This window comes from Penicillium cosmopolitanum, assembly GCF_028827165.1.
Source record: "Penicillium cosmopolitanum strain IBT 29677 chromosome Unknown utg000004l:1.0-4361866.0:1.0-4365735.0, whole genome shotgun sequence".
Lineage (NCBI taxonomy): Eukaryota > Fungi > Ascomycota > Eurotiomycetes > Eurotiales > Aspergillaceae > Penicillium > Penicillium cosmopolitanum.
This window is the reverse complement of record NW_026622674.1, coordinates 3,924,185-3,935,358: the sequence shown is the minus strand read 5'-3', so window position 1 is coordinate 3,935,358 and position 11,174 is coordinate 3,924,185. Positions and strand designations below refer to the sequence as shown.

General features: G+C 47.9%; 7 protein-coding genes across 7 annotated transcripts; 1 reads left to right on the top strand and 6 right to left on the bottom strand.

Moving 5' to 3' along the window:
- Window positions 1-144: 144 nt before the first annotated feature.
- Window positions 145-1,754, bottom strand: N7509_002885 (uncharacterized protein; the record flags this gene model as incomplete). Its single annotated transcript, XM_056627522.1, has 2 exons — window positions 145-1,333; window positions 1,387-1,754. The coding sequence occupies 2 exons, from the start codon at window positions 1,752-1,754 to the stop codon at window positions 145-147; spliced, it is 1,557 nt and encodes a 518-aa protein (XP_056493317.1).
- An 838-nt stretch (window positions 1,755-2,592) lies between these two features.
- N7509_002884 (uncharacterized protein) lies at window positions 2,593-3,225 on the bottom strand (the record flags this gene model as incomplete). Its single annotated transcript, XM_056627521.1, has 3 exons — window positions 2,593-2,859; window positions 2,887-2,973; window positions 3,037-3,225. Coding segments are annotated over 3 exons (543 nt in total), but the record flags the coding sequence as incomplete, so codon positions are not given.
- A 384-nt stretch (window positions 3,226-3,609) lies between these two features.
- N7509_002883 (dihydrodipicolinate synthase family protein) lies at window positions 3,610-4,628 on the top strand (the record flags this gene model as incomplete). The annotated part of the gene is made up of 2 exons (XM_056627520.1): window positions 3,610-4,002; window positions 4,080-4,628. The coding sequence occupies 2 exons, from the start codon at window positions 3,610-3,612 to the stop codon at window positions 4,626-4,628; spliced, it is 942 nt and encodes a 313-aa protein (XP_056493315.1).
- Window positions 4,629-5,053: 425 nt separating this feature from the next.
- Window positions 5,054-6,168, bottom strand: N7509_002882 (NAD(P)-dependent oxidoreductase; the record flags this gene model as incomplete). Its single annotated transcript, XM_056627519.1, has 4 exons — window positions 5,054-5,453; window positions 5,515-5,846; window positions 5,903-6,091; window positions 6,139-6,168. The coding sequence occupies 4 exons, from the start codon at window positions 6,166-6,168 to the stop codon at window positions 5,054-5,056; spliced, it is 951 nt and encodes a 316-aa protein (XP_056493314.1).
- Window positions 6,169-6,406: 238 nt separating this feature from the next.
- N7509_002881 (uncharacterized protein) lies at window positions 6,407-7,678 on the bottom strand (the record flags this gene model as incomplete). Its single annotated transcript, XM_056627518.1, has 1 exon — window positions 6,407-7,678. One exon carries the CDS (start codon window positions 7,676-7,678, stop codon window positions 6,407-6,409), a length of 1,272 nt encoding a protein of 423 aa, XP_056493313.1.
- Window positions 7,679-7,892: 214 nt separating this feature from the next.
- On the bottom strand, window positions 7,893-8,287 carry N7509_002880 (uncharacterized protein; the record flags this gene model as incomplete). The annotated part of the gene is made up of 2 exons (XM_056627517.1): window positions 7,893-8,122; window positions 8,263-8,287. 2 exons carry the CDS (start codon window positions 8,285-8,287, stop codon window positions 7,893-7,895), a joined length of 255 nt encoding a protein of 84 aa, XP_056493312.1.
- Window positions 8,288-10,245: 1,958 nt separating this feature from the next.
- N7509_002879 (uncharacterized protein) lies at window positions 10,246-10,535 on the bottom strand (the record flags this gene model as incomplete). The annotated part of the gene is made up of 2 exons (XM_056627516.1): window positions 10,246-10,291; window positions 10,378-10,535. The coding sequence occupies 2 exons, from the start codon at window positions 10,533-10,535 to the stop codon at window positions 10,246-10,248; spliced, it is 204 nt and encodes a 67-aa protein (XP_056493311.1).
- Window positions 10,536-11,174: the final 639 nt, after the last annotated feature.

Here is an 11,174-nt window from a genome sequence, read left to right as displayed (position 1 = left end):
TATCTCCGCAGTATCCTATAAAACTCAAATACTAGCACACTACATCTTGGTAAACAAAACATTCCACCTTGTTTACCCAATCTCAGCCAGCAAAGACTTGAATGAAGATGACCAAAACCACAAATCCTGTTAAAGAGTAGAAAGTCAGAGCACATAGCGAAAGGCTGGCTGCTCGAAATCTGTCAAGTCCAAGAATTCAGACCCAGGGGTAGCATGTGCAGTGTCAGGCTCCTCGATCGCCTTGCGGTCGCGTCGCCTATTCTCGATTATGTTGACCACCCGAATTACCACCAAGGTTACCGCTGCCATAGCGTACATGATTGCGACCATCAGCTTGCCGTCGAAATATTCAGGCGCTTGGTTCGAGCGGAATGTCTGAGGACCGATCCAGTTTCCAGCTGCGTAGGCCACGATTTGCAGGCCATTCACTGTTGCTTTCTTGGTGTATCCTAGGGTGTTGTTGGAAATCATCACCATCACGAGACACCAGGCAGTTCCAGCGGCACCGATGAAGTAGTATCCAATGAGCAAGCCAGCTTTGGCTTCAACGGGGATCACAATCATCATGATACCGCCGATCATGGGAATCAGAATAGCGATTATGGCAAAGAGGGTGCGATCAAAGAACCGATCAGAGAGATAGGTCAGCCCCAGTTTACAAGTAATGTCCACGATGCCCATCGGCATATTCAAAATTAGGGACATGCGCTTGGAAAACCCAAAGGAGCTGATGATGATAGAGCCGAAAGTGGTGATTCCCCCGTTGGGAATATTCATCAGGAGCGAGAATAGCACGTAAAGATAGGTGCGCGGGTCCCGGAATGCTTCGAAGAATTGGGGCCATTTCCATGTTTGATTGCCGATACCTTGGAAGTTGCCTCGAATTCGATCGATGGCAATAAGCTTCTCGCGGTGATTTAAGAACCGGGCCTGGACTTGGTTGTCGGGCATGTACCAAAAGTATAACACGCCCGTTAGGATAGTGGGCAGGCCCAGTACCAAAAAGAGAATTTTCCACACAGCAATAGTGGTACCTTGTACACCGGCTAGGCCGTAGGCGATGGGCCCAATAAGTAACTGGGCCAATCCATTACAACTAAGCCACAGACCCATGCGTCTGGCTTGTTCCTCTTGTTTATACCAGCAAGAAGTGAATAAGACGAAGGCCGGTGTCACTGTTGCTTCAAATGCGCCTAAGAAGAAGCGGACGGCCAGTAGGCTCGCATAGTTATGAGTGACGGCGTGACAGACGAGTGCAATTCCCCAGATCAGAATGTTGACTGAGGTGTATTTGCCCAGGGGCAGACGTCGAAGCAGATAAGTGGTGGGAAATCTAAGGTCATGTATTAGAATATGGAAGATGGTGGCGACAGGGGCGACGCTTACTCCCAAAAGATGTATCCAGCATAGAAAATACTCGAGACCCAGCTATATTGTTGCGAGTTGGGATCCAAATGAGTGTCTTCCCGAATGCCCATAAGCGAAGCATAGTTCAATGATGTTTTGTCTGCAAACTGAATCAAATAAACCCAACAGAGCAATGGCATGAGAACTCGATCGATCTTGGACAAAACATGTTTGGCCTCGTCGGGGGTGTATTCAATCTCCTCTGCGTTCATGAATTGGAAAGCAGGATCAAGGTCCCGCACGTCTTGCTGCTTCAGGTCTCCATCCTGGACGTCCATGATCACTTGCTCCGTATCACGCTTTGATGGAACCTCGGACAACTTCATATTGTTTGGCCCGGTGGTCATGTTGTCTCAATTGATGCAACTTTGCACAACTGAGTTTCGAATGCCGGAATCATCTAGCCATGGCTTCCTCTTTAAATCCCCCGCCTGATAACTATTAGGTTATCGGAAGGGTTGTGAGGCAGCCTCTGGGGAAGGTGGCCAAGCTTCAAACTTTACCCCAGAATTTGTGGAGGTGGACATGTTCCCGGTGGAGCTCCATTTTGAGGCGAGTGGACGGGCTTATCAGCGGCGGAGGCTGTGTCAGGGTGACGCATACCTTATCACTTTAATGAGAATTTGGAAATTCACCACGTGTCTGTTTGGCTTCTTTGTCATTTTTGGTCAGATCTCTCATATCTCTAGCTTTCTTTCTCTCTCTCCTCCCAACCAACCAATCAAATCCATATCTTCTTGATTGAGAGTTTTCTTCGCTACTGCGTAGCCTTCAGCTGTCAGGCCGACGAGTATCTATCTAACCTTGGAACTCAAATGTGCTCGTATCTGACATCTATTATCTTTCAAGAATACAATCCAGCCTATCGTTTCAATGTCTCATTTATGCACTAGGCCACATACTAACCGATCGTTGGACCCATTAAGCCTCGCGATATATACCCTCGAGCTCTCGGCCATATAGATATGGTATTCCTCTATGATTGGCATGTCCGTTAGCCTTCTCACAAATCCCTCATGCAATATCAATATTTGTTTCCCAGTCACTTACTTTGTAAATGTTGTACCTGATTAAGAGTGAGCCCGAGAATGCAGAACATCCCCTTTTGCTCGATGATGCGGTTCCAGTCTCCAGGGGTGCCTAACAAACAATCAGAAATATCCCCCATCGAAATCCTGCAAACCATCACAGGGGGAAACATGGTATGATCCCCATCGCGATTCGCGAGCTCATCGTGATGAGATCTTTCCGCCACTGCGCGTAAATCTCCTCGTCTTCCAGGATCGCAGCTATGATCCGCGCACCATATGCAGGAGGTTTAGAGATTTCAACAAGGATCATTCGTGCCAAGCTTGAGGTGACTGCGGCTGTGATAGTAGGGGTGTTCGACGAAAATGCACATAAACCGACACGCTCGCCTTCTCCGATTGACTCGAAGACCTGTCGGTGATTCTACCAGCTAGGTTTGGTGATATACACGGTTGTATCTCGACCTAGAGCCTCCTTAAGCATTGTTCCGGCAATGTAGAGTGCGCCTGTGCCGGACAGAGCTTGACAAGACGCGACCTGGAGAATGCCAAAAAGTCAATCGCCGAAATGAATGCCTAAAATAAGACGGACTATACTCACTCGCTCTTCCCGGACTGCAGCAGAACTTTCGCCCAAGATCAAGTCCATAGCCAGTGTCCGAAATGATGGAACCCCTAGGATCGGAAAATATTCATGGTTAGAGTCCTTGGTTTTCTCTTTCGCTGATCGCACGGCGGGCAAAATCCAAAGATTTCCACCTCCGTCTTTGTATGTTCCTTGCCCAAGATTCACTTTTTACGCGACTGGATCCGCATTGTACGCTCTGCTAAGGTCGAAGATGGCGTCCGGGGGCGTATAGTTCACGGCCCCGAAAAACGAAGAAGAACTGTGTCAGCCTCGTGGGAAAAAAAAAATTCGTTGAGTGGAATTGAAATTATCAAAAAAGCAGAATGTAACAGAAATCAGTGGACTTGACTATATTAGCCTTGGTTGCGTTATGTGTCATTCGATCAATAATAGCGGAGCCCTGTGATGAACGACAGGGTGGAGCTCCACTGACAAGCGATATACCAACCGAGCTCTATGAAGACTGACTGCCAGTGGGAGCAATATATGAACATAAAGTGCTCAAAGGTATCACTTTCTCCAGTCATTCTCAAACATTGCGACAAAATGGCGACAAAGCCCAATTTTGGCGTCTATACGCCATTAGTGACATTCTTCGAGGAGGACGAGTCCCTCGATCTTAAAAGCACCTTGGCGCATGCGAAGCGCATGGCAGAAGGTGGAGTCACCGGGCTCGTGCTCCAGGGAAGCAATGGAGAGGCTCCTCATCTGGATCATAGCGAGCGCCAATCTTTGGTCCGCGCTGTTCGTGACCACCTCGACAATCTGGGCTATACAGAATTGCAGTTGATTGTCGGTTGCGGCGCGCCTAGTGTGCGGGAAACACTATTCTACATCTCAGAGGCTAAATATTCTGGTGCTAATTTTGCTCTCGTGTTGCCACCGGCTTACTGGGTTGCGGCCATGACTGCACCTGTTATTGAAGGCTTCTTCCACGATGTAAGACTTTTCTATATCCCGGGAAAAAAAGAGACCCTTCCAGTTGCTGTATCGTCTAACAGCAACCTCAATTCTAGGTAGCATCTCAATCCGAGCTTCCCATTCTCATTTACAACTTCCCTGGCGTAACGGGAGGCATCGACATTAGTTCCGACTCGATCATCCGCCTAGCCAAGTCAAACCCCAATATTGTGGGCTGCAAACTCACCTGCGGCAACGTTGGAAAACTTCAACGTGTCTCATCGGCGCTTCCAGAGACCTCGTTTGCGACCTTTGGTGGAAAATCGGACTTCTTCCTACCCGCACTCGTCGCCGGTTCCAACGGGATTATTGCCGCTCTCGCCAACATTGTACCCAAGCTGCATCTGCAAGTCCTACGCTACTATGAGAAGGGCGATTTGCAGGCAGCACAAGAGCTTCAATCTAAGCTCAGCCATGCCGACTGGGCTCTCACCAAGGTGGGAATTGCAGGCGTCAAAGCTATTGTGTCTCAACATTTCGGATACGGTACGGGCCGTGGACGCAAGCCACTAGGGAACACAACGATCACGAGTTTAGGTGAAGAAAGTGTGGCGCCAATAAGCGCGGTGGTTGATTTGGAAAAAATATTCAAATTAGATGTCTAGATGCGTTGTTGGTAACTATTAAAATAATCTCCTGTTCTTCTCCCGTGTCAGTAAAGATTTATGAGATTATATTCCCAGGTGAGGCTCAGAGAGAAAACCTTGACATTAACTATGAAATGAATAACTAAGCACGAAATCTAAGAACCCGAGCTAGATCGTTCAAAGCCTAGGATACGCGAATGGAAGTTAGTGGCCTAGATGGAAATACGTAGAAATTCAAGCTGCCTGAAGAAAAGCACTGCCAATATCAACCAGGTTTACTCTAGACTCTATAGTTTAATGCTCTTAATGACAGATTCGCACATAGCACACTATACAGAACCAATTTTTAGGCGACGAGGCAAACTAGGAAGAGTCAAGCAAATCTTAGATCAATTCTTCAATTAAAAACAAGGAAACTTTCCACTAGATCAAGACCGAAAGACTCAATTTCCCTGTCGGCTCTTTTCGCTCCAAAAAGATAGACCCGCTTCCAATCGCCCTGTTCCATAAATGGCCGAACTATCCAAGCACTCACCAGCATATTCTCGTGCTGATATAAGACGGCTTGATGCAATTTCGAGGGTTGGAAGACGAGTTGCATGACTGGAAGCAATAGAGAGAGCGTGTTTCATATCTTTGCTTGCAAGAGCCGCTGCAAACCCGGGAGATGTGTCCAGCGGCGGTGCATACGCCCCAGTAGTGATACGCTTTGAGTAGCTTTCGAGCACAGGACCAAACATATTGCCAATGAACTCCTCCAGTTGTTGATTGCCAATCCCCGTGACTTCGGCAAATACATGCGCTTCGGCAATCACTTCCATGAAGCTGATTACAAGAATGTTTCTAGAAAAGAGTCAGTTAGTTTAATGTTGATGATAATTCCAAAGGTCGAGTGAGTGCTTACCCAGATATTTTGAGAAGGCTTGATTTTCGCACGTCTTCCCCCATGTCGATGATACTGCGTCCCATGACGTCCTTGAGAAGAGGTCTGATTGTTTCAACTGCCTTAACAGGTCCAGAAACCGCGAAGATCAGCTTTCCGGCGGCTGCCACGGTACTAGCACCGAAAACCGGAGCTGCTATAAATGCTGCGCCATGTTCACTTAGTCGCGATGTGGCCCATTCCGACGTGTCTGGATGAATAGTAGAAGTGTCTACGAAGATTTTGCCTTTCAATGCGTCGCCCGCGACCAACGCCTGGTTTAGCAGTTCGATTAGGACGTCGTCCATAGAGATCTATTCGTCTTCGTCAATACATCACACATCACGTTGCAACTAATGTCTCTTCCTACCATTGTGAAAATAACGTCCGAATTTTGGACGAGATCCTCGAACTTCTCTTCGGGTACGGCTCCTTCATCTCGAAGAAGATCACCCTTGGACAAAGTGCGATTACTGTAAAGAAGTGGCGATAGATTGTTGCTCTTGAGATATTTTTGAAGGTTGAGCGACATTCCTAGCCCCATCGATCCGAGGCCATACTATCCCAATCAGTAGATGGGCAATCAACTATGGGAGTAAAACATACCCAGCCAACTCTCAGTGCGGGGAATGTCATTCTGGCTCTTTGAATTGCAGTCGATAAGAAAAATTCCCGAAAGCTTATAGGTGGCTTGCCGTTTGTTATTCGCTGTTCGCTGTTTTGCGAGTTTATAACGATAAAGAGCCCGAACCGGACGTGTGGAGCTCCACTCGGCGTCTTCGCTGCCGTCCACTTTCTACCCGTGGGCTAGTCCACCCTTGATAAAGTTCACTGCTCGTCCACTCTGTGATAACAACCTTGGCACTCACGCAGTTCACTCGGCTCCAGTAGCGGGAATTTCGCCCAGCACAGCCAGCATCGAAGGTCCAATTCCCCACAAGGATCTCCGCTGACAGAATGCCTTGATCAAATTGACGAATAGTGACTCGCCTTCATCGAGAAGACTAACGAAAGCCTCTCGATCCATGGTCCACAAGCGGGGGTCTCGTGTGACCCGATCATTCTCGGTGGGATAATGGAGAAGGGCTGACTCCATGAGAGTGTTGAAGATCAACATGCAGGATTCCGACGTGATTGGAAGTTCGTTGAAGGTGTCCAAATGGTGTCGAATATCACTGCTTGCACGTCTTAGCGCTCCCCATATGCATAATAAAACACCGTAACTAGCCACAGTGACCCATGGAGCTTCACGTGCCACTTTGTCCTGCTCTTCTCCGAATATGCTGGACAATGCGACCGATAAATCTTTCAGAAGAGCCACAATTCCCTCGTCGCCACCGACATGATGAGGCACAAGAGGTGTTGACCGCCGAATCGCGACAAGGTTCCCTTGGGTTAGGTGAGTGGATGCAGCCATCCCAGCTATCAAGCTGTTATCCACAATGCCTGCTATCAAGAGTTGATCCGGGCGACACAAGCTGATATTGATGGAAGAGAGAAAGAGCTCATTCGTTCTCCATAGAAGAAACTGAGGGCTGTCGCCAGTATAAGCCTGCTTTTTGACAATCTTCGCGATTGCTTCTATCGCGGTGTGTACTTGTTTGTTCTGAGCCTGGGTCAGTATATGGAACGGATTTGGATCAGACGGACTTGGCGGCATTTGATAGTAACATCGCGTAAAGTCTCGCACCAGAGCACCGATGTTCGTCAAAACGCAAAACGCGGCAAAGGGGGATGCTTCTAGCGCCGCTAAAAGTTCTGAGTCCGGTGTTTGGGTCATGAGTTGCTGAGTAGCAATGGTCAAAGAGGCCGTCCCCAGGCCGCGTGGCCCGTGTAACAGACTGTTGGCTATTGAAAAGCTCAATGGTCCGAAGTTCTCATTGAACCTCAGAAGCCATATATGAGGGTTTTTGGCCTCCCATAGACTGATAGGGAAGGGAAGTTCCCAGCCAAGCTCCATCGGTGACATCAAGGGTCGAGAATTGCAAGGTGAAAATGTGTGTGAGTCCAGGAAGACTAGGGTATACAGCGACAGTCTCATCGATTCAGTAGTGATATAGGACATCCACCGGGTATAGAGAGTCTGCGACTCATCTCTGGGTGAGTTGAAATCACTTTGATACATCCAAAACTGGGCATCTGGCATAGCGATACCCTGTTGGAACAGGCCAATTTCGTGCACAGCCTATATCAAAAGTAAGCCTAGCTCAAGGGTGTTCATTACTTTGCAGAAGGCGATACAAACATCGATAAGTTGCCGAAGCCTCTTTTTCGCGGTTTGAAATTGGCCTGCTTCGCTTGCGTATACCCCGTAGATTATATAGAGAAGCCACGCTTGCATGACCCAAGGCTGTCTTATCTCACTGCAATCCGAGGACACCTGTGTCAATCTTGATTAGATTATCGCCCTCAAGACAGGGTAGTAGGGTTTCATCATATACCATTTGCTGAAGCTCTTCCTGTCCATTTTGCCATACATCTTGACGCCAGTGTGCGAGAGCTTGGGTTTCCTCATGATCGTACAAGTGGGGAGAAAACAAGCTCCCAATAACAGTCACGGCCGTCAGCAGTAATTTCGGTGCCGAGGACACTGTGAAGGTGGGTCGATGCAACAAAGGGAAAGAAGGGTGGAAATGCTCAAAATATTGTTTCATGTATGTTTCCTCGCCATTAGTGTGGTTACTGTGCGTTAAATTTTAATTGTCAGACACGTAATTTCAATCGACGAACCAGCCCCCTTCTTGCGGAACGGCATCGGGGGCGATCAAAACAAATCAGGTTCAAGGGGAACCTACCTCGGCGAGGAAGAAGAGTAACTCTGGGGTATATCAGGAGCAAATGTACTGTGATCCTCCCAAAAAGCTTCGTCGGTCACAACACGTTCGGCTAGGTTGCGGCTAGCGGTCGATGGTGACGGTATGCCCTCCCTTGCCTCCGGGGTATGCATATCCGGCATGACCTCCCACGGCACCTGCGGCTGAGATGTCTGATCTGCAGGTGTGAGTCCTGTAGCACGACAACGATTACCATGTCTTTTATATACATCGCTACAAAATTATCAGTGTTATTGCAATGTGTCACGGAGAATGGAAACAAGACCTTCGAGAGAATCGGGCATGACATCTGCTACATTGGAAGCTCTTGCGCGAGGCACCGCCGTGACCTTGTAAACATTCAAGTTGGTGATTGGTTTCCACAGGGGGAAATTCATGCAGACTTACGTGCGCGCTTATGCCGTTGGAGGTTTTCCTGCAGATCCGGGTTAGAGCTCGGCAAAGAAGATAGGAAACTGTGGGGTACTTGCACTCCGCGTAAATAACTTTGAGCATTGATCACAGGGAAACGGACGATTCTGGTCAATACCAGTACTTCTCGTGGCTTCGTCCATTTTCAAAGTTTATCCATGGACATGGACATGGAGGGCGTGGATGGGGGATGAGTTACAAATTACAAAGGGGCCCGGGGAAGGCGGTCTTGTACAAACGGGCGCACGTGCCGCTATCTTCACCTCCACATATGTAAGCACTATGCAACTCCAATTTCTCAAGTTGATGATCTGAAATGAATTTGATCATTGAAAGTATATCTTATTTGATTTCGCCAGTGAGAGTTTGGGATTGGATTCTACCTCCAGTGCTTGAGTGGGGGAAGGACGCCAGGGGTGATTAGAAATACTAGTATGGGCATATCCTAGGATATGTTCCGGTGCTACTACACCTAGTTGTAGTACGAAAAAAGTGCGATCGTGACTGCTAACGTGGCTACAGACTCGGAGTACTGCTGTATGCCCTCTCGAGAAAACCTTCGATTAGGATAGGGCTAGTTCAAGTTTTGAAAAATACCTACATCACTCCGAGGGGCTTATCTCTCACAAACACAAGTTATCATACCTGCAACTTAGACATCTGTTCGTTTTCAAGTTGTTCCGTCGCCTTTCCGTTTACCTCTAGAAGAGGAACACGGCGCTGCATGGGACTGAAAAGGGCAAAGCTACGATCTCACTCCCTTCTGACGACTATAAGAACGCTCATTCAGCTTGGCCAGAGATGTATCTAAAGACATACAAAGGCACTCAAACCACTGCGCACACTCGTCATCACCGATGTAGCGCGCAAAAGCAACAGCAGCCAGATAAATATCTAGAAAACAGTCTAACCTTCAACTTCAGTCAGGATCCTGAGTCGAGCACAGTGATACTCTGTAGACCTTTTGACCTTATTATGCCCTTGCAATTACATCTCCAGTTCGCTCCTGTGGCTCTTCTGTCTCTCTATACTCGAGCTATAAGAAAAATGCCCGCTCGCCAGCGAGGTATTAATCGGAATAATTGGTAATTATGCGATCGCTCCCTGTTACTATAGCTTACTATACAATGTTTGACTTACATTGATACGATATTATTCATTAGAGACGGAGGCCCACCCTTGCCGAGATAATCGAAGTGGCTGGAACCCACGAGCCCCCTATACCCCACCGCGTTCCTGAGGTGTTGAGCCCTGGAGAACGCTTGGAAGAAATGTATGATATCATTGTTCCCGTTAAAGAACGGTATATCTACAAGGGGATTGTATTCACATTGAAATAAATTCGGATATAAACAACCGTGCTCCATAGTGCACTGGCTCATAATTTCGGAATCGAAGGACAAAAAAGACTCATAATAAACAGACTGAAGAGAACTAGAAGCGACCCGTAGAAATGGGATTTCTAAATCTAGCAGCAGCACTCACAGCACTCGAAGCAGCAGAGACCGGCGCAGCTAAATAATTCTTTGTTAGTAAACAATGCCATCGACGGAAGATTACCCGGTAGCATCCGGTGCTTTGAAGATAGAAAGGTACTTACATGCCGCAGCAGACATCCCCCTCCTCACCGCCACCACGCATGTGGACTTGGCTCATACCCTCAGGACCTTGCTGTTCAATGTCAATATTTTCCTGTCCAAAACTGTTGAGGCTTTTGATGATAGAGCATACCGGCTGCTGGCTGACGGCCTCGTTCATAGTGGCAGGGCTGTTGGGCTGCTGAACCTGGACAGTGCGGGCATCCCACTGAGATTCAGGGGCCGACTCATTGGCCGGGAGAACCAGTTCTTGATAGCGTCGAACATGATAGAGTCTTTTTTTTTCAAAGAAGATTGCAGCTAGGTTTGAATAAAGGGAGGTTGGAAGTTGAATAGTGGCACTAGCGGTAATCAAGTTGAAAGAAAAGAATTAGAACAGAAGAAAAGAGAACAGTCGCCTAATCACTCTCCCCGACAAATAAATAGGGGAAAACCACATGCTCAACAAACTAGTATACTTAATCTTGGCTGCCTGGCCAGTGGTGCGCCAAGACACGTCATAGGTGGAGCCGAAAAGCTTGGTGGTCCCTGGCCGATTGTAGGGCTAGACAGCACACGGGCTGCGGATTCGCTGAGACCGTTTCTCTTACGCCACGTAATCTCGCAGTGGCGGGGCTGAAAAGGCGGGCTGGGTCTTGATTCTCTCCACATTTTTGAGGAACAGAACATTACGCCCCGAGATTCCGACGTTCCTGCTGTTAAGGCTGAAGGACGTTGAGATTGCCCCGTTTGATCTACTGTCTGGGGCAGAATCTTGCAGGATTTGAGTAGATGTTCCACATTGAATAATGCATTGGTG